We start from the raw sequence: 22,374 nt of genomic DNA, 5'->3' as shown, positions 1-22,374 counted from the left end.
ACCAGTAATCCCAAAGCACATTGCTGGGGGTGGGTAATGGGGCAGATCTTTGGTGTTTCTCTCCATCGCTCCTCAAATATCCTTTTCCTCCCAACTTTTAAACCTCTGTTTCCCAAATGAATTGTAAGTGCTCTCAACTTAGGGATGAAATTTATTTTTCAGCACTTGTTGTCTCTATTTTTAAATTTAGAAAGTGAATAAAATTTTTCTAATTCTTTTCTTAAAAAAACATTACTTTAAAATACATCAGTTCAGTTCAGTTCAGTCGCTCAGTCATGTCGAACTGTTTGTGACCCCATGAACCGCAGCATGCCAGGCCTCCCTGGCCATCACCGACTCCCGGAGTCCACCCAAACTCATGTCCATCGAGTCGGTGATGCAATCCAACCAACTCATCTTCTGTCGTCCCCTTCTCCTTCTGCCTTCAATCTTTCCCAGCATCAGGGTCTTTTCCAATGAGTCAGTTATTCACATCAGGTGGCCAAAGGATTGGAGTTTCAGCTTCAGCATCAGTCCTTCCAATGAACACCCAGGACTGATCTCCTTTAGGATGGACTGGTTGGATCTCCTTGCAGTCCAAGGGACTCTCAAGAGTCTTCTCCAACACCACAGTTCAAAAGCATCAATTCCTCAGTGCTCAGCTTTCTTTATAATCCAACTCTCACATCCATACATGACTAGTGAAAAAACCATAGCCTTGACTAGATGGATCTTTGTTGACAAAAGTAATGTCTTTGCTTTTTAATGCTGTCTAGGTTGGTCATAACGTTCCTTCCAAGGAGTAAGCATCTTTAATTTCATGACTGCACCATCTGCAGTGATTTTGGAGCCCCCAAAAAGAAAGTCAGCCACTGTTTCCCCATCTGTTTCCCATGAAGTGATGGGACCAGATGCTATGATCTTAGTTTTCTGAATGTTGAGCTTTAAGCCAACTTTTTCACTCTCCTCTTTCACTTTCATCAAGAGGCTTTTTAGTTCCTCTTCACTTTCTGCCATAAGGGTGGTGTCATCTGCATATCTAAAGTTATTGATATTTCTCCTGGCAATCTTGATTCCAGTGTGTGATTCATCCAGCCCAGCAATTCTCATGATGTAATCTGCATAAAAGTTAAATAAGCAGGGTGACAATATACAGCCTTGACATACTCCTTTTCCTATTTGGAATCAGTATGTTGTTCCCTGTCCAGTTTTAACTGTTGCTTCCTGACCTGCATACAGGTTTCTCAAGAGGTAGGTCAGGTGGTCTGGTATTCCCATCTCTTTAAGAAATTTCCATAGTTTATTGTGATCCACACAGACAAAGGCTTTGGCATAGTCAATAAAGCAGAAATAGAGGTTTTTCTGGAACTCTCTTGCTTTTTCAGTGATCCAGCAGATGTTGGCAATTTGATCTCCGGTTCCTCTGCCTTTTCTAAAACCAGCTTGAACATCTGGAAGTTCACGGTTCACATATTGCTGAAGTCTGGCTTGGAGAGTTTTGAGCATTACTTTGCTAGTGTGTGAGATGAATGCAATTATGCAGTGGTTTGAGCATTCTTTGGCATTGCCTTTCTTTGGGATTGGAATGAAAACTGATCTTTTCCATTCCTATGGCCACTGCTGAGTTTTCCGAATTTGCGGGCATATTGAGTGCAGCACTTTCACAGGATCATCTTTCAGGATTTGAAATAGGTCAACTGGAATTCCATCACTTCCACTAGCTTTGTTCATAGTGATGCTTCCTAAGGCCCACTTGACTTCACATTCCAAGATGTTTGACTCTAGGTGAGTGATCACACCATCAGGATTATCTGGGACATGAAGATTTTTTTTTGTATAGTTCTGTGTATTCTTGCCACCTCTTCTTAATATCTTCTGCTTCTGTGAGGTCCATGCCATTTCTGTCCTTTATTGAGCCCGTCTTTGCATGAAATATTCCCTTGGTATCTCTAATTTTCTTGAAGAGATCTCTAGTCTTTCCCATTTTATTGTTTTCCTCTATTTCTTTGCACTGATTGCTGAGGAAGGCTTTGTTATCTCCCCTTGCTATTTTTTTGAACTCTGCATCCAAATGGGTATATCTTTCCTTTTCTCCTTTGCTTTTTGCTTCTCTTCTTTTCACAGCTATTTGTAAGGCCTCCTTAGACATCCATTTTAGTTTTTTGCATTTCTTTTCCTTGGGGATGGTCTTGATTCCTGTCTCCTGTACAATGTCACGAACCTCCGTCCATAGTTCATCAGGCACTCTGTCTATCAGATCTAGTCCCTTAAATCTATTTCTCACTTCCACTGTATAATCATAAGGGATTTGACTTAGGTCATACCTGAAAGGTCTAGTGGTTTTCCCCACTTTCTTCAATTACATAGAGTTTCCCCAAAAATGATTTGCATGAGTCGGTGGTTTCAATAAGAAAAACCTCTTCCTGTGCAGTTCTTTTTAAAATCCTGGTGGATAGTTGGACGGAGCAAGGAAGAGCCTTTGCCACATTACACCCCCAGGTGCAGAGCACGTGTGGGGCCCAGGGGAGCGGGGAGTCTGTGGACCACATGGGAGTCAGGCTGCGTCCCATTCCATCAGGCTGGCTGGAGGCGGGCTCTTCCTTCTCTGAAAAAGGGCATGTCCATCCAGTTCACAAAGCTGGCCTTGAACGGGCTGCTAGAGGCCCCTGAACTGCTTACTGTAGCCATCCGACAGCTTCCTTCTGAGACCCTGGACGCACCTTGGGGACCCTGCACTTGCCCAGGCGCACTGGCACCTAGCAGAGTCATCGCGCTCATGGTATCAGGGTTCTCAAAGTCTAATCTGTTCTGAAGCGCAAAGCCCAGACCGCTGGGTCCAGGGCCCTAGTGAAAACCACTGCACCATCAGTCCCCATGAAATGAGCACTTGGTACCGAGGCAAGGACTGCATAAATAGGTCCACAGCGTCAAGCGTACAAACCACACTAAAGTCGCTGTAGTGTTAATACAAAAACTTAGTCTGTGTGCACTGCGTGTCAAATCTCACACTGGCCGAATGGGTCTACTTTCTTCTGTGGGACTGAGGCCAGGAGGTGGCCGGAGGCCTGACTCAGGGAGGCTCTGGTGTAACAGAGTCAGAGAAGTCCAGTTCAGCAGCATCACCTGGCAACACAGAAGCAGGAAACGACAAGTTGTGAGTGGGCCTGCCCAGAGAGGGTCTATGCATCAGAGGCGGGGCTCTGGGTTTGAGGCTGGAGTCACCAGGAAGAATTCCGTTTTATGACCACTTAAATCCTGGGCCTATCAGGTGAGGCCTGAGAGAAGAGTTCGGTTCAGTTCAAATGCTCAGTCATGTCGGCCTCTTTGTGACCCCATAGACTGCAGCATGCAAGGCTTCCTAGTCCAACACCAACTCCCAGAGCTTCTCAAGCTCATGTCCATCAAGTCAGGGATGCCATCCAACCATCTCATCCTTTGTCATCCCCTTCTCCTCTCATCTTCAATCTGTCCCAGCATCAGGGTCTTTTCAAAAGGGTCAGTTCTTCACATCAGGTGGGCAAAGTGTTGGAGCTTCAGCTTTAGCATCAGTCCTCAGGACTGCTTCCCTTTAGGATTGGCTGGTTGGACCTCCTTGCAGTCCAAGGGACTCTCAAGAGTCTTCTCCAACACCATAGTTCAAAAGCATAAATTCTTTGGTGCTCAGCTTTCTTTATGGTCCAACTCTCACATCCATTCATGACTACTGAAAAAACCATAGCTTTGACTAAACAGACCTTTGTTGGCAAAGTAATGTCTCTGCTTTTTAATATGCTACCTAGGTTTGTCATAGCTTTTCTTCCAAGGAGCAAGAGTCTTTTAATTTCATGGTTTCAGTCACCATCTGTAGTGATTTTGGAGCCCAAGAAAAGAAAGTCTCTCACTATTTCCATTGTTTCCCCATCTATTTGCCATGAAGTGGTGAGACCAGATGCCATGATCTTAGTTTTCTGAATGTTGAGTTTTAAGCCAGCTTTTTCACTCTCCTCTTTTACTTTCAAGAGGCTCTTTAGTTCCTCTTTGCTTTCTGCCACGAGGGTGGTGTCATCTGATATCTGAGGTTATTGATATTTCTCCTGGTAATCTTGATTTCAGCTTGTGCTTCACCCAGCCTGGCATTTCCCATGATGTACTCTGCATATAAGTTAATTAAGCAGGGTGACCATATACAGGCTTAACGTACTCCCTTCCTAGTTTGGAACCAGTCCATTGTTCCACGTCCAGTTCTAACTGTTGCTTCTTGACAGGTTTCTCAGGAGGCAGTAGTAAGGTGGTCTGGTATTCCCATCTCTTTAAGAATTTTCCAGTGTGCTGTGATTCACACAAAGGCTTTAGCATAGTGAATAAAGCAGAAGTAGATGTTTTTCTGGGATTCTCTTGCTTTTTCTATGATCCAGCGGATGTTGGCAATTTCATCTCTGATTCCTCTGCCCTTTCTAAATCCCACTTGAATATCTGCAAGTTCTCAGTTCACATACTGTTAAAGCGTAGCTTGGAGAATTTTGAGCATCACTTTGCTAGCGTGTGAGCTGAGTGCAATTGTGGGGTGGTTTGAGCATTCTTTGGCATTGCCTTTCTTTGGTTTGGAATGAAAACTGACCTTTTCCAGTCCTGTGGCCACTGCTGAGTTACAAGACTGCAGTAAAATGACCAGGGGTGCTTGCACCTCAGGAACAAGTCAGAAGCCTGGCCGTCAGGACGACAGAGCCAAATCTGAGTGCTGGTCCCATCCTCACAAAACCTAAATGTCACCAGAAGCCAGGCAGCTGCCCCAGCCTACAGAGGGCCTGAGTATGTGACAAGAAGGAGTGGGGCTGTATGCCAACAGGAGGGCCTACCTGCTCCAAAGGCACTCAACTGTAGAACTGTTTAAAAGACCCTGCTGGTTGGAACACCTTGACCTGCAGGGAGATTTCAGAAGCTGGGAGCCCAACAGTTATCCTGATGGACAGGATGCCATGAGATAGTACTCGGACAGGCTTGGATGGGCGATCTCAACAAGGGGTGCATTCTGGTTGGGTTCTGATCATGAAAACTTGTATTTTTCTTAACTACAACTCGATATCATTAACCTCTATCTTGGAGGTCCTGTGACTTAGGAATCTAGCGCTTCCTGTGTCCAGGTCACATGGGAGCAGGTTTTCTTCTGTCTCTCACTCAGTAGTCCAGTCAACCCGCCCACTGGGGGATCTGGGACACAGCCCAGGTATCTTTAAAGTTGCCCGTTAGTATTCATTTTTAAAATGCATGTGATCTGGGGGGGAACGGATACATGTATATGTATGACTGAGTTCCTTTACTGTCCCCCTGAAACTATCACAACATTGTTAATTGGCTATACTTCTTTAAAAAAAAAAAAATACATGTGAAATTTGCATGCTACCTCTAAGGCACAACTACTGTTTCCTACGTGTAAGTTAAAATTATGCTTTGATGCACCAGCTTTCTCCTGACCTGCCCAGCACTGGAGTGGACCGGTGTGCTCCCAGCGGCACGTGTAATCTTGTCAGCGGTACGTGGAACCACAGGATAGCCAGGCCAGCAGACTCCTGGAAGCTGGCCGGCCCTTGAGTCCAGGCCCACGCATCTCCCCTTCTCAATCCAGGTTCCAGCAACACTAAACTTTCCCCTTCTTACACAAACTAGTCCTTTTGCAAATGCTATTTATTTCCTTCTGTTTGCTGGGATGTCCTCTTCCCAGTGTCTCATGAAAGCTAAGAGTTCAATAATCAATAAATGATTATTTTCATTTTTTCAGTCTGTTTGGGTCCCAGTCTGTTCAGTCTCCCACAAAAGGAGCCTGTCTCTTAGGATGATTGGTTTAGCACCAAATTCAAAACAGTAATAGCATCTTCTGTGAAAGATTAAATTATGGCTTCAGTACAGAATACCCCCACCTTTTCACAGGATAAGCAAGGAGTTGAGAGTTTATGATCAGCCCCTTAACCAGGCTATTTCCTTGTAGGAAAGATTCTCATAAAGAAACTTAGTAGTAATTGGAAACTCTTGATGACATTCTGCATCACCAGAATGATTGTGTGTTTTTTTTTTTAAACTTCTCTTAGATTTAGCTCAAACAAGCAATGACTTAATAAGGCAAAAACATTCGGGAGGCAGTCACTAGAAACGGTGAATTAGGACCAGGATAATCAAATGTATTATATGTTCAAAAAGATTCACCTCCCGTTAATGTCACATAAGGATTTATGTCCCAGGAATTTTCTCCGGGAGGATTTTTAAGGCAATGAAAATACTCTGTATCATACTATAATGGTGGACACATGTCATGATACATTTGTCCAGACCCACAGAACATACAACAAGGAGCGTGAACCCTAGTGTAAACGATGGACTTCAGGGGAAATGATGTGTGCGTGCTGGTTCATTAGTTAGAAGAGATGCACCACTCTGGTGAGAGTTGTGATAGTGGAGGAAGTCGGGTGTATACAGGGGCAGGGGGTGTGTGAGAAATATCACTGCCTTCCTCTCAATTTTGCTGTGAACTTAAAACTGCTCTGAAAAATAAAGTATTTTTTAAAAAGGGTATTCTTTAAGTAAAAATGTAAATCAAAGTAAACCAAACCTGACTGTTAGCCTGCTACATGGAAAATGTTCTTCTGGCAGAGTCCCCTGCGTCCCAACTGCCCTTCCCAGCTTCATCCCTTCATGTCCTGGTGCTGAAGAGAGGCCAGCTCCCTGCCCTCCTCTGCAGGGGCATGGCCCGCACCTTGCCGGGCAGGTGAAGGAGGAAGACCAGGCTGGGCTCGCTGCCCCTCCCCTTCACCTGGGAGCAGGCGAGCTCTCTCCAGAAGAGGCACTGAGGATAACACTTATACCACGGGGGCCTTGTGCTGTTGACAAGGCCTGGGACCTGCAGATCCATGCAGAGTTGTAAACTGGGCTGTTACAAAAGGGGTCTGACAGCCCACAGCAGCAGAATCGCAGCACTGAACACCGGGAGAGGTTTCCTGGACTCTGAGAAGAGAATGCTGCCTTCTCCTGTCCCAGGCCCCGGGGGCACGCATGCCAACTGGACGTGAGTTAGCTGACCATGTCAGGATGACACAGCCCCGACACGTGAATGCTTCGCACCATTTATGAAGCTCCCTTTTGCCAAAGGGCATTGTCCTTTCAAAGACCTTCTCTCTACTTGTCTTCCAATTAGAGTGAGGGGACAGCATTCTCCTCGCAGGGACCCTGAGCAGTGCTGACAGCACCCTTCCTAAAAGGGCACCCACCAGAGCATCTTCCTTAAGAAAGTTCCAGAACACCTGTTCCCACGTCTCATCTAAGAACAGACTGGGAATTGTGTTTTTAAGTCCAAAGGAAACTTTAAAAAAAGAGAAAGAAAAATCACTGCCATATGCAGAATATGCCAGACTTCATGTACTAATGTGCTTTCCTTGTGAGAATCTTCCATGTTTAGAAATAGTGTGGTTAAGGTACTAACTATAAATTATAAATTTGCTTATCCTGCAAAAAGGTGGGCATGTTCTCTGATAAAATGGAAGAGAGAAATCACAACTGATAAACAACTAGGAGATCTGGTTTCAGCGCGGGTCAGGATGTGACTTTGGCCCGCTCTTACATTATTAAAGAGTAGGACACATAAAACCAATTCCTGCAGCAAGAAGCTGCCGCGTCAGCAAGTTACAAGCTGCTGAGGGAGCCCACAGGCTGCTGCAGGAAACCTTGGGAAGGGATAAGTATTTACTACTCAGAAAAGAGAAATCTATTTTAATACTTAATCTCTACGGCTGAACCCGCTCTCATAGCTGCATCGCAAAATGGCACCATGATAACTTCTACTTTGGAAGAAAATGAAAACTAAAGATAAAATTGGAAGAATATGTTCAGTTTGAAAACACTTTTCAAAATAGTGTTTTTAGTTTTCAAGCAGATATTCTATCTCTCCTTGTGCATTTATAAAACCAGACCTGTGTGTACTTTAAGACAGGATCTGTGAGTCCATTTTCTTTAAAAAAAATATGTAACTAGACTGATAGAAGTCATGGTTTCACATGTGTACCCTTATTCACAAACTCATTAAGTCGTACGCAGTCAACATGGCAACTTTTATAGGTTAATCATATTTCAATAAAGTGACTTGCTAAAATACAACTAGAAATTGAGCCCAAATATTAATATAAGAATGGTGAGTACCCCTAATACTTTCCTGATAAAACTCAGTTCAGTTCAGTCACTCAGTTGTGTCTGACTCTTTCTGACCCCATGAATCGCAGCACGCCAGGCCTCCCTGTCCATCACCAACTCCTGGAGCCTACTCAAACTCATGACCATTGAGTCGGTGATGCCATCCAGCCATCTCATCCTCTGTCATCCCCTTCTCTTCCCACCTTCAATCTTTCCCAGCATCAGGGTCTTTTCAAACGAGTCAGTTCTTCGCATCAGGTGGCCAAAATATTGGAGCTTCAGCTTCAACATCAGTCCTTCCAATGGACACCCAGGACTGATCTCCTTTGGGATGGACTGGTTGGATCTCCTTGCAGTCCAAGGGACTCTCAAGAGTTTCACCCAACACCACAGCTCAAAAGCATCAATTCTTCGGCACTCAGCTTTCTTTATAGTCCAACACTCATATCCATACATGACTACTGGAGAAACCATAGCCCCATAGCCTTGACTAGACAGACCTTTGTTGGCAAAGTAATGTCTCTGCTTTTAAATATCCTATCTAGGTTGGTCATAACTTTCCTTCCAAGGAGAAAGCGTCTTTTAATTTCATGGCTGCAGTCACAATCTGCAGTGATTTTGGAGCCCAAGAAAAGAAAGTCTGACACTGCTTCACCATCTATTTGCCATGAAGTGATGGGACCAGATGCCATGATCTTAGTTTTCTGAATGTTGAGCTTTAAGCCAGCTTTTTCACTCTCTTCTTTCACTTTCATCAAGAGGCTCTTTAGCTCTTTTTCGCTTTCTGCCATAAGGGTGGTATCATCTGCATACCTGAAGTTATTGATATTTCTCCCGGTAATCTTGATTCCAGCTTGTGCTTCCTCCAGCCCAGCGTTTCTCATGATGTACTCTGCATAGAAGTTAAATAAGCAGGGTGACAATATACAGCCTTGATGTACTCCTTTTCCTATTTGGAACCAGTCTGTTGTTTCATGTCCAGTTCTAACTGTTGCTTCTTGACCTGCATACAGATTTCTCAAGAGGCAGGTCAGGTCATCTCTTTAAGAATTTTCCACAGTTTGTGGTGATCCACACAGTTAAAGGCTTTGGCATAATCAATAAAGCAGAAATAGAGGTTTTTCTGGAACTCTGTTGCTTTTTCGATGATCTAACAGATGTTGGCAATTTGATCTCTGGTTCCTCTGCCTTTTCTAAAACCAGCTTGAACATCTGGAAGTTCACGGTTCACGTACTGTTGAAATCTGGCTTACATGCATCTAAATCTATGATAACATGGTCTGTTTCTCAAGTTTAAGTGAGAAAAGTATACTTAGGACAGAGATCACTCTGTAAAAGAAGAAACACAGACACTCCAGAAACCTGAAATTTTCTATCATGAACCTGCCCACAGGAACTCCTCCCCTCTATGAATGCTGGGCCACAGGAATCCAACGTGGGTCTTAACTTCTGGCTCCGGGGCCTTCTGCCAGGAGGCAGCCACAAGGAGCATGTCCTAGTGTCCCCCAATGGATGAAAAGCTGTTTTGCATCACCTCTTAGAGGTAAAGATGTTGTATCCTAGGAAAATATTAAGGCCAGGAGCAACGTTCCTCAAATTTTTGTGTACATGGTGCATAAAATAATTTTAAAAACCTGTGAACCCCTTTGCTCCAGTAAATCATTACCTGAAACTTTCTTTATAAAACTAAAGTAGTTGCAAAGGATGCAATTTCAAGTAGAATCAGAATAAGAATATCTTTACACAAAACTCTTCTATCACTCTTTTCAATGTATCGATGAGAATAAAAACACCCAGAGTGATGTGGTTATCCATTATCCATTTTTAAAATTCTCAAGCAAATGGTTTTTGAAGATTTAAATATTTTACATCATTTCTTACCTTCCTTGGTTTTCTAGAAATACAACTCCCATTCACTCCTGCTTCAGAATCATACAAAAATATTTTTGTGGTGAATGTCTTTATAATTGATCACTCTATCATATTCTACATAATAAAGTGTATAAACATTTAGATGGAATTGTTTCCTGTGATTTTGTTAAATTTTTAAATTACAGATTGAGCTAGTAACAGTAGTACAAAAATGATTAAACAATGTGATTATGATCTATTTTGATAAATATCAAACATCATATTAGAAATTCTATTAGCATTAAAAACTATTAAAATTCTATTAGTATCAATACTCCGGAATATTACAAATGCTTCAGTTGTATCTTTTACAACTGGGAAGGGATGGGAAGAAAAGTCAATCCGTGACCTTGGCTACAGGCACTTTGACAGGCAGATCAGGTCTAACCCTAACCCGAACCCTAAGCCTAATTTAGCTTGGGTGGTGGGTGTGACCTTGGCTACAGGCCCCTTGACAGGCAGATCAGCTCTCAATAAGGATTCAGGTGGAAATCGAGGGTTTGGAAATTGATTCCCTTCAATGCCAACTCCATGCATCACATTGTATCCCTTAATGTAAGCTTGCACTGTTTTCATTTGGAAAGTTGGTAAGTGGTTGCAATTACACCTCCAACAGTCTATAAGTGGGCCTGCGCACGGTCCCTCAGGGGGCTGCCCCCAGCTATGCTGTGTCAGGGCCCAGGAGGCCGGCACTGACCCGGGTGGTGGTCCCCTACCGGGAGTTGGCCTGTGGGCCTGAGACCGCCCTCCTCTCTGAGCCCGCCTCCAACAGGAGTGAGCTGTGCGGCCCCAAGGATCAGGGTGAGCGTGGTGAGCTCGCTGGCACCCAGCCCGGGGGGTGAGACCCTGCAGGTTGTTCCTAGGCCCAGATTTACACCCTGAGGCCTCATACGCTGCATTGCATCACCTCCCCTCGCTGGCCCCAGCCGGGCCCTCACCTCCCGTTGACCACACTTCTCTTCTCCAGCCCGCTGGGCAGCACGACGGTCATGGCCACCACCCCGCCGTCCAGCGAGTGCTTCCTGCTGAGCTGGTTCTGTGGGGGCCCGGGGGATGCTCTGCGAGGAGATCTCTGTCCGCTGTGCAAGTTGGGGGTGGCAGGCTTCCCAGGAGGCGGGGGAGCGCGAGCCTTCATCTTCCTCCTGGAAAGGTGACAAGAGCAAGGATAAGTGAGGTGACAGCTTCTGACCTGAAATCAACAAAGCTGTTGACAGCCAGCAGCTTCTAAGGACCCTTCCTCCTCATCGTTCATTCTTATAAGTATTTAGGGCCTTCTGGGTCACAGGAACTTTTAAAAATCAATATATTACAACGAGGACCTACTGTATAGCACGGGGACCTGTGTTCAATATCTTGTAATAACCTAAAACCAAAATAATCTGAAAAAGAATATATATGTGTGCATGCATAACTGAATCACTTTGCTGGACATTTGAAATCAAATATACTTCAATAAAAAAAATCAATATATTGGCACTCTTCAACACTAAGAGAAAATGGACAACCAGGAAAAGTGTAGAGCACATTTTTTAAATTGAAGTAGAATTTACAGCGCTGTGTTAATTTCAGCTGTACCAGCAAAGTGAGACTCAGTTATACATCTAATACATTCGTTTTCATCTTCTTTTCCATCATGGTGTATCACAGGATATTGAATACAGTTCCCTGTGTTACACAGTAGTTATCCATTCTCTATATAAAAGCTTACACATCTGCTCGTGCCAACCACCCACTCCATCCTTCCCCCACTCTCCTCCCCCTTGCCACCACCAGTCTGTTCCCTACGGAGAATTCATTTTGAAAGTACGCATTCCTGGAAAGAAACAGCCTAAACTGTGTTCCCCTCTTGGGATGGGTTGGTGCGGAAGAATCTGTTTGCATGAGTCCTTTCTGAACCATTGAGCGGGTCACAAATTCCAGCTAATTAAGGGGGCCTCCCAGCAGGTCTAGGTTGCTCTAGCTGAAATCACTGCCCCAGCTCCGGATCCATGACTAGCTGAAGATCTGGAACCTATGAGTCCATGATACTGAGGATGTGATGGGACTACATTAAGATGTAATAAATTATCCAGAAAACCCACCAGACTGACACCCACAGACACGGGCACTGTGGATGGAGGTGGCAGTTTTGAGGCAGGGGCTTCAATGATATTTTAATACCCACCCACTCCCCCTTGGTCTTCACCTTATTTCTGACTCTGCTTTAAATTCTTAATTCACCTTGTAGATTTTAAACATCTGGCAGTGAATCACCCACTCTGATGAACATGCTTGGGAATTTTTGTCTCCTCCAGATTATTCAAGGAAGGCAACTGACCTTACACAAAGTCTTATTTTATATATAAGTATATACTTACATATATTTATATATACTTTATACTTTTATATTTGTACTTATATATAAAATATATACATCAGTTCAGTTCAGTTGTTCAGTCGTGTCCGACTCTGCGACCCCACGGACCGCAGCACGCCAGGCCTCCCTGTCCATCACCAACTCCCAGAGTTTACTCAAACTCATGTCCATTGAGTCAGTGATGCCATCCAACCATCTCATCCTCTGTTGTCCCCTTCTCCTGCCTTCAATCTTTCCCAGCATCAAGGACTTTTCAAATGAGTCATCTCTTCGCATCAGGTGGCCAAACTATTGGAGTTTCAGCTTCAGCATCAGTCCTTCCAATGAACACCCAGGACTGATCTCCTTTAGGATGGACTGGTTGGATCTCCTTGGAGTCCAAGGGACTCTCAAGAGTCTTCTCCTACACCACAGTTCAAAAGCATCAATTCTTTGGCACTCAGCTTTCTTTATAGTCCAACTCTCACATCCATACATGACCACTGGAAAAACCATAACCTTGACTAGATGGACCTTTGTTGGCAAAATAATGTCTCTGCTTTTTAATATATACATATGTGTATGTATATGGGTCTTCCTAGGTGGCGCTAGTGGTAAAGAACTCAGCTGCCAATGCAGGAGACATAAGAGACATGGGCTTGATCCCTGGGTCAGGAAGATCCCCTAGAGGAGGGAATGGCAACCCACTCTGGTATTCTTGCCTGGAGAATCTCATGGACAAAGGAGCCTGGTGAGCTACAGGCCATGGAGTCACAAAGAGGCAGACACGACTGAACTTAGCATGCATGCATGCATGTGTGTATCTATGTATATGTATGTATACATGCATGTATATACATGTACACATTTATTCATATGCTCCCTACTTATATAGGGGATCTTCCTGACTCAGGGATTGAATCCAGGTCTCCTGCATTGCAGGCAGATTCTTTATCCATCTGAGCCACCAGGGAAGCCCTTCCTTATATAAAAGTTTTATTTTACATAGACCCTGGCTATTATATAGGAGCTGGCATTTACTCAGCCTCAGGACCTATGCTAACAATACCCTCAGGAAGCTCACTTTATTAAAAATATTTTGGAACTGAGACTACTGAGTGTCAGTTAGATCCAAGCTTCCCTGGAGGCCTGGGGAGGAGGTGTGTCTGGCTTCCAGGGCCTTGTCCCACCCACCCCGCTCTCCTCCCATCTGCCCTCCTCCAGACTCCAGATGGAGGAGCCATGAAGAGGCTACATGAGCCCTCAATTATTAGCTTCTCCTGCACAGCAATGTGCTGGGGCATTGTGTCTCAAAGCACCAGACATCAGAATTCCATTTCTAGATATTTATCCTAAAGAAACATTCCCACAAGAATGCATTGTGGGAGGTTCAAAGATGCTCAGTACAATTTACAATGGCAAACAAATGTAAGATGTTCTAACCACAGGTCAAAAAGAGGGAATTTCAATAAATGATAGTACAAAAACAATGTTATGCTGGTATTGGTTAAACATACTTTATTTTTAATTTTGTTTTACACTGGACTGTAGCTGATTTATAATGTGCTTCAGTCATACGTATGTCTGTTCTTTTTTCCTTTAGGTTATTAAGAAGAACTAACACTGCTATATAACCCAGGGAGCCCATCCTGGGGTTCCGTGACAACCTAGGGGTGGGGTGGGGCAGGGGCAGGAGGGAGACGCAAGAGGGAGGGCACATATCTATATCTGTAGCTATATCTATATTTGTTTAGTTGTGACTGACCGTGTTGTTGTGCAGTGGAAACCAACAGGACGCTGTAAAGCAACGGCGTGTGTGTACCCTCAGTCACTCAGTCGTGTCCGACTCTCTGTGACCCCACGGACTGTAGCCTGCCAGGCTCCTCTGTCCATGAGATTCTCCCGGCAAGAATACTAAAGTGGGTTGCCAGACCCTCCTTCAGGAGATCTTCCTCATCCAGGGATCGAAGCCATGTCTCCTGTATTGCAAGCAGGTTCTTTACTGCTGAGCCCCTGGGGAAGCTCACAAAGCAATTATCCTCCAATTAAAAAGAATACTGTCAAAATGACTATACTGTCTACAGATTCAATGCAGGCAATCTACATATTCAATGCAATTCCTATCAAGTTGCTAAGGGCATTTCCCACTGAACTAGAACAATAAATTTTAAAATGTGTATGGGGACACAAAAGACCATGAATAGCCACGGCAATTTTGAGAAAGATAAACAAGAGCTTGAGGAATCAGGCTTCCTGACTTTAGGCTATACTGCAGAGCTACAATAAACAAAACAGTGTGGGACTGGCACAAAAACAGAATTATAGATCAGTGGTACCGGGCAGCAAGCCCCGAAATGGACCCACACACCGATGGCCAGTGAATCTGCAACAAAAAAGGCAAGGGTAAACAATGAAGAAAAGACGGCCTCTTCAATAAATGGTGCTGGGGAAACTGGAGAAGTAAAGTGAAAGAATAAATATCCTTTAAACATATAAGTTGATGTTTGAAAATGTTCAGTACAGACTTTTAGGAAAACAAACTTTAGAATACTCTTTTGAGAAATACTGCTTATAAGAGAAATAAACATTATAGCAATAGACCATAAAACAGTCTAGAAAGACAAAGCAAAGAACGGCAACAATGGCATGCAGGTGACGGGTACCGTGACATTTGTTTTGCTATTTTCACTCCTATGCACTTCCTAATATTTTCTATAGCATCACTTCTCCATGTATTACTTGTAAAACAAAAGAGGTAATCTTAAAACGGGGAAAACAGCAATGGGGTTCGGATGAGGCCTCAAACCATCACTGTTCACATTACTGGTTAACACAAGCCTTAGGAGTGACGCTGGGTCTTGTCCTCTAACCTGACACGTAAATATAAATTAATTCTCTTTTTTATGTGAAAAAACCTTAGACCTACATCATGTTTTTATAATTTTTATGCTTTATTGCATTACATTTTTTTCCCTTTAAACTAAGTAGCAAATATATATTGCTCTGGCTTAAGGTCTGTGTGTAGTTAATTCACTTATTCCTCACAATAACACTCCAGGGAGGGACTACTATTCCTGTTTTATAGATATGAAGTACAGGCACATCTTTCTCAGATTACAGACAATTTGGTTTCAGAGCCTGAAAATTTAACCAGTGCATTCTTCAACCACTATTAGGAAGACCAGATATTGGGCCATTTTACAGATGGAAAAGTCAAGGCAGAGGATAGGCTATATAAAATAGATAAACAGCAAGGATATACTGTATAGCACAGGGAACTCTACTCAATATTTTGTAATAAGCAGGAGATCAACCCAATCAATCCTAAAGGAAATCAACCCTGAATATTCATTGGAAGGACGGACTGATGCTGAAGTTGAAGCTCCAGTACTTTGGCCACCTGATGTGAAGAACTGACTCACTGGAAAAGACCCTGATGCTGGGAAAGATTGAGGGCAGGGGAAGGGGACAACAGAGGATGAGATGGTTGGATGGTATCATTGACTCAATGGACATGAGTTTGAGCAAGCTCCGGGAGATGGTGAGGGACAGGGAAGCCTGGTGTGCTGCAGTCCATGGGGTCACAAAGAGTCAGACACGACTGAGCGACTGAACAACAACAGTAAGGGAAAATAATCAATGTCCACTGCTCCAGGTTTCCCCAAATAAATGATGTCCCCAATACCCTGAGTCAGCCTTTCCATCCCCATTTTCACCTCTTGCCACCCCCCAACCAAGCCTTCATCACCAAGGTCCGCACAAATGCAGTCTCTTCTTTCACCCCAATCTCCTGCCAGCCCATCCTTCATTCCACGAACATGCGCTGAGTGCAACCACAGGGACCTTCATCTCTCACGCCTTGCTCTGCACACAGCACCCTGACCGCACGATGACAGCTTCTCTCCATGGGCTGCACAGACGCCCAGAGAGGCTTCTACGGATCCAGCATGCCGTGGTGTGCATGTGTGTGAGCGCACATGTGAACACATGCAAGTTGGCCAACACTGAAAACACTAGGACATTTCAGGTGAACAAAATTAATTTCTCACTCTTTTCAAAAAAAAGCAGAAATCAAAGATCTGATTGGGGCCCGAACACCTTCAAACAAAGCCCATCTGAGTGTGTCCATCTGGATCCATAGACTTCAGGCTATCACATACCTATCCTGTGTGACATCCAAACCACAGCTTGAAAACCAGGGCTCTCCAAGTGTGACCGGGAGGAAGCCAATTCTGATTTCATGTTGGAAAGTGTTTCTTTGACTTGCTTTTTATTACTTTTATTACTATAATCATACTTAATGGCTTGCCTGGAGGACCCTGTCCCTCTGCTTGACTGTAAACTAAAGTGCCTTTGTTCAACTCATGGAGAGATAGTTTGTCCCTGCCTATCTGTTAGTAGGAGAGATTAACACACTCCTTCCAAAGGTGGGCCATTCCCTGGGAGATGTTTTGCAAGACTAAAGACCCTTTCATTTTACTTCCCCACTGCCTCTCCCTCTCTAGTCTGCCTTTTGACTTTAATTCCTCACTGCTCTTTCTCTCTGATCTATAAAAGAACCTGGCATCCAGACCCCAATAAGATGGTTATTTTGAGGTGCTAGCCTAACCATCTTCTCCGTCAGCTGGCTTTCCAAATAGTCTCTTCCTGGCCTCAACATCTCGTCTCTCGGATTCATCGGCCTGTCATGCAGCAAGCAGAGTGAGCTTGGATTCAGTATCACAGGCATCCTCAGTTCTGACCCCTCTGTGCTCTCCCCCACTCAGCTGCTGGGTCTCAGATCTCTGATCCTGGAAGCACAAACATCTCTGCTTGCCTCTGCCTCACCATCTGACTGGAGGTTTTGTTCCCTAGAAGACACAGCTCAAAACCCTGTCTCCCGAGAATCCTCCAGGCGCTCCTGACCTCCAGACACACACGGCTGAGTTCAGGGGTCTCTACCTGCCTGCAGAAGCACCTGGGAAGTTTAAAATGTGTTTTTACCTTTCACCGCGAACCAATCAAACCTGAGCCTCTCAGAGCTGGTTTATGTTACCAATCACAACATCTCTTGAGAACAGAGGCTCGTGTGTTAACTTGAAAATGGTATATGGTTTTACCTGCAAATTTGTATCATTTGATGAGAGCAGCTGATAGAAAAATATACAGTTAATATATATTAATTTGTTCATAACTTCATGAGTCTGTTTTTATTTCATAGAAATAACGTCTGCAGATTTTCAGAAGGGTACATGAAAAAGTTTCACACCAAGAGCAATGCCTGGGGTGAAGGCAGGACCCCACAGGGCTCCTGGGCCCGGCATCCTTTCTTTGTCCCCTGCTTCTCATTTGTAGGGAACAGACCCCAGCCTCTAAGACCTTTCCTGATTTCCGAAGGGCAGATTCAAACAGTTGCTAATCAGAGAAGGAAGGGAGGAAGGGGATACGGAGACACGAGAGGAACAGCCAAGAAACAACAGTGCAGCTGGGGCAGGTCCTGGTTCTACATCAGGGGACATATGTGACAATATCGTTGAGCTCTCTGTGAAACTAAGTTCCCCAACAGATGGAAGATGTTAGCATTTTCCACCCCAGAGAAGACCACCGAGGCCAGATTAAAGAAACCAGAGAAGCTCATCAAAAGACCGCCTGAAGCCAGATTAAAGGCGTGCACAGCCCGCACACACTCTGCGTCTGCAACCTTGCCCTTGAATCATCGCAATAGCGCTCCTCACCAAGTCCTCCCGGGTAGACACACACAGTTTTGTGGGGCACCGGCCTGCTGCGTCCCCCTCTGCCTGTGCGACCCCACAGACGGCAGCCCACCAGGCTGCGCTGTCCCTGGGATTCTCCAGACAAGAATTCTGGAGTGGGTTGCCACTTCCTTCTCCAATGCATGTGTATATATACATATAACTGAATCACTATGCTGTATGCCTGAAAGAAGCATGATATTGAAAATCAACTATGCTTCAACAGCAACGAAAAATAAATACAATAGAAATATACTTTGTCTCATGTGAGCCTCATATTCTAAAGGATAACATCTCCAGCTCTCATTTTATAGCTGAGGAAACCACGCTCAGATGGGTTCTAAATGCACAGGTTATCCCACAGATATTTGGGGAGTGCCTAAATGACTTCTGCAAGGTCACCAAGGAAGTGGAAGGGAGCAGAGGGTGGTTTCCTGTCTGCTTTGTCTGGAGCAGGGGCCCGGCGGCTGCAGGAAGACGTTCCAAGGTGAGAACACTGCCACGGATCCAGATGATCCCACAGCCAGCAGGGTCCCTGAGGACTCGGGAGAACAGGCGAGGAGTCAGGTGAGGGGGGCAGCATCTGGGCACACATCAGATGGAAAAGCAAGGCTGGAGGCAGCAGTGCCAGCTCCAGGGTCACAGCACGGGGGCTGAAGTGGAGGACAGGTAGGGTGGGAGAGGATGCCAGACAGAGAGCTCGTCAGGGAGGCAGTGGGCTCTGGGGTGGGGGGGCGCTGCACGGCAGCCAAAGTCCAGCATAAGGCTGCATGCGGGCCAGCAGAGGACACGCCGTCGGAGCTGGCCGGACACAGACTTCCGATGGGGCGAGTTCACGATGACAATGGCACAGCCGCAGTGCAAACGGGCAGAGGAAAGGCGTGACTCAAGGCATCGCTCAGGGCACTCTGGGGGCCTCTCTCTAGACCAGGTAACTCTGTAGTCCCAGCCACTGCAAAGTCCTACAAGTGGTGTCAGCACCTCTGTTCACCCTCACTCAGGGTGACTGGCCCTCACCTGGACATCAGGGCCGACCCAGCTCTGAGGCCACACCAGGAGGCAGCAGAAAAGAGCATCTCTTAGGTCGTTCTGAGTGTCCATCTGGATCTGGGCTATCTCAGCGGAGTCTCTGCTTCCCGGACCTCAGTTTCCAGGGGGGTAAACGGAAAGCTGGATAGGAAGACTTCCAGTTCTAATAGACCAAATCACAGAAAAGCATAGACCCGAACTACCACCATTATATAAAATTAAATTAAGTGGCACCCAGGATTAAAAAACAAAAAACAGAACATAAGTGATGGTGAGTGGAGAAATTAGAAGCCTTGTGCACTGCTGGCTGCAATGTAAACTGGGGAAGCCACTGTGTAAAACAGGCTGGAGGTTCTTCAAAAAATCAAAAATAGAACTAGCATATGACCAAGCAATCCCAGTTCTGGGTATATACCCCAAAATAATTGAAAATAAAAACTTGAAGAGATTATTTGCATACCCATGTTCAGAGCAACATTATTTACAATAACCAAAAGGTGAAAACAATTCAAGAGTCTATCAACAGATGAATGAATAAATGAATGAAATCTGAATTCATTAATAAATGAATGAAAATGAAAATGTGGCAAATACACATTATGGAATATTATCCAGCCTTTGAAAGGAAGTGAATTCTGACACATGTTAAAAGGTGAAGGTATCTTGAGGACATTATGCCAAGTGAATAATATACCAGTCAGGAGGACACAGATTGCATGATTCCACTTATGAAAGGAACACAGGCAGTCAAGTTCATAGAGACAGAAAGTAGAGTGGTGGTTACCAGGGGTTGGGGGGAGATGGGCAGTTTTACTTCATGGGTTTACAGAGTTTTTGTTTAACAGAGTTCCAGTTTGGTAGATGGTTCCAGATGAAGAAAAGTTCTGGAGATGATTGGCCAATCATGTGAATGCATTTAACACTCCTGAACTGCATGCTTACACACGGTCAAACAACGGTAAATTTCATGTTGTGTGACCGTATCACAATTTAATCATGACTGTTATCTCTGAACAAGACCAAATCTCATCATAATAAAATGAAGTTTTCATCCTCATCTTTGTGAGTCTTCCGGCCGAGACTCTTTCTTGGGCTCAGTCTCTGCCTCTCGTGTCCCTCTGCCCAAGAGAAGCTTCTCTGGCTGAGCGCACTGGAGGGCAAGGCAGAAGATGTAGGACCTGATGCAGGTGGGGGCTCACGGGCCCCTTAGAGGAAGCGAGGGAAGGGGAGAAGCTGGATCCACCCACGGGAGGGGGCCCTGCCGGGAGCAGGGGGCCAAGAAGGAGCTACAGCGATGAGACCTCTCCATGGCCTCCCCCTTGGACCTCCTCCATCCCAGAAGCAGCACAATATCTCAGGCTTGCGTGTTCAAGGGTGTGACCACGGGCCAGTTCAATAGCAGGAGCTGTCCAGGGGCACGGACCCCCCAGGCTCCTCTGACCATAAGCAGCATCTCCCCATACCACAGCACCACCAGCCTTCTCTGCCCAGCGAGGGCCCCTGATCTTCCCACAGGCTTCAGTGACCTTTGCTTGGTCCAGGGAAGCCAAGGTCACATCCAGTAGCTGGTTCCTCCCTGGAGAGTCTGTGCAGGTGCTGGGCAGCTGGGGCCGCCTGAGTCTGGAAGCAGATGGCAGTCAAAGGGCTGAGTTTTTGCCCCAGTCTGAGGACCCACCTGGAGCCGGGACTCAGGGCCTGGCCCCTCCTGGGTGCCCCCTGGGGGCTCTTCAGGGCCTGAGTCACTGAGCAAGCAACTTACCTTCCCAGCGCTCCCTCCAGGACAAGCAGCTGGGAGTGCCCGGGCAGGAAGGTCTTAGTAAATGAAAAAAAAAAAAAAAAAAAAAATTCTGGCATCTCAAACGTTATCAATCAGAGTTCCAAATGGTTATACCTTAAAACCATCACACAGTCATTGTCTAAACATCAGGACCAGGCTTGTGAGTTCCCACACCAGCGAGGATGCAGTCAGCCGGCTTTTACACTCAGAGCCCTGCAACATGAAGCAGGAGGCACAGATGCTCCCCCTAAAGCCAGACGGTCCTAGATGGTGTGGGCTGTGTCTGGACTCAGTCTGGATCAGTGAGTGCAAATCCCGGGGCCCGGTCCAGGCAGCTGAGTTAAAACCTAAGTCCCCGGGCCACAGCCGGCGCACAGCCAGGACGGAGGAGCCGGGCAGCAGGGCCGCAGCCTCAGAAGAGAAAGCCCACATGCCTCTCCACTCCCTGAGCTGTCCAAGGGGCTCTGCTCTGGGTCACTATCCGTGGATGGTGATGCTGACGCCAGCTCAGCTGAATGACGAGCCTGCAGGATCCCTGTCTGTGCACCCTGGCGGCGGCCTGGGCAGGAAGCAGGGCGAACGGCATCGCCTGAAAGGGGATTCCAAAGAGGAGCCAGGCACACCTGCTCCTCCTGGGCCTGGCCCACTGGTGAAGTCAGCTCGGGCTGAACAGACCTGTGGGTGCTGCAGGCAGGAGGGAGTCGCCCATCCCTCTCAAGAGTCTTTCCAAGCGTGATGTTTGCTTCCCGCTGGAAGAGGCAGGAAGTTGGACACAAGCTACCCTGGTTCTTGGGTCAGGTCACTTCCAGTGTCACCTGGTTCCTCCTGCCAGCAGCTGGAGGAGGCCTCTGCTCATCCCAAGGGAAAGAGCAGCTGGAGGCTGCCAGGTGCTCCCCATGAGAAGCAGCCCAGGAGCCCGGGGGTGCTCCAAAGGCCCTGCCCAGCCTCCCAAACCTGATGCTGGGCTGAGTCACCCCCCAGTGGGCCTCAGCTACAGTGAAGAATTCAGAGATCTGGGGATCACAGTTTCAAGGAAGCATCAAAGAAAGGGGACAGAAGAGCAGGATTTTAATAATGACATCACCAAACATCATTTTGCACACTTAGATTTAAGTTCTCCTATGAGCAATGCCATGTGTGTCTGGGAAGACATTCATCCACTGACAAATAGTTAGGGGCCCCATCACATCCCAGGGCCATCCTAAGATTGGCAGTTGCAGCTGGAAGTCACCCTCCACAAGCTCCACCTTGGCCCCCAAGGGTGGACAGCAGCTCACGAGACACAGAAAGAAGGATGGTAGAACCACAAGTGCAAGGAAGGTAAGATGTGCTCTACAAGGATTATACTCGTCTCTCCATTTAGACAGAGTTCACCATGCTTCTGGAAATGATTTGTGAGTGGTGTTAAGAAAAATCAGACAGAGGTGGCAAGAACAAGTGGGCATGAGGCTGTCCCCAGC

General features: G+C 45.8%; 1 protein-coding gene across 4 annotated transcripts in view; it reads right to left on the bottom strand.

Annotated features, from left to right (window-relative positions):
• COBL (cordon-bleu WH2 repeat protein) overlaps positions 1–22,374 on the bottom strand; it is a 300,577-nt gene that overhangs the window by 187,747 nt on the left and 90,456 nt on the right. For 2 of the 4 annotated variants that reach the window (XM_043462499.1, XM_043462501.1), the window contains exon 2: positions 10,980–11,183. In XM_043462499.1, coding sequence (XP_043318434.1) covers positions 10,980–11,183 — 204 coding nt within the window. Of the gene's footprint in view, positions 1–10,979; positions 11,184–19,125; positions 19,255–22,374 lie in introns of those variants that run through there. The other 2 variants (XM_043462500.1, XM_043462498.1) reach the window with 2 other exon arrangements.

This window comes from Cervus canadensis, chromosome 3 (assembly GCF_019320065.1).
Source record: "Cervus canadensis isolate Bull #8, Minnesota chromosome 3, ASM1932006v1, whole genome shotgun sequence".
Lineage (NCBI taxonomy): Eukaryota > Metazoa > Chordata > Mammalia > Artiodactyla > Cervidae > Cervus > Cervus canadensis.
Note: the sequence above shows the minus strand (reverse complement) of the source record. Positions and strands in the feature narration are given on the sequence as shown.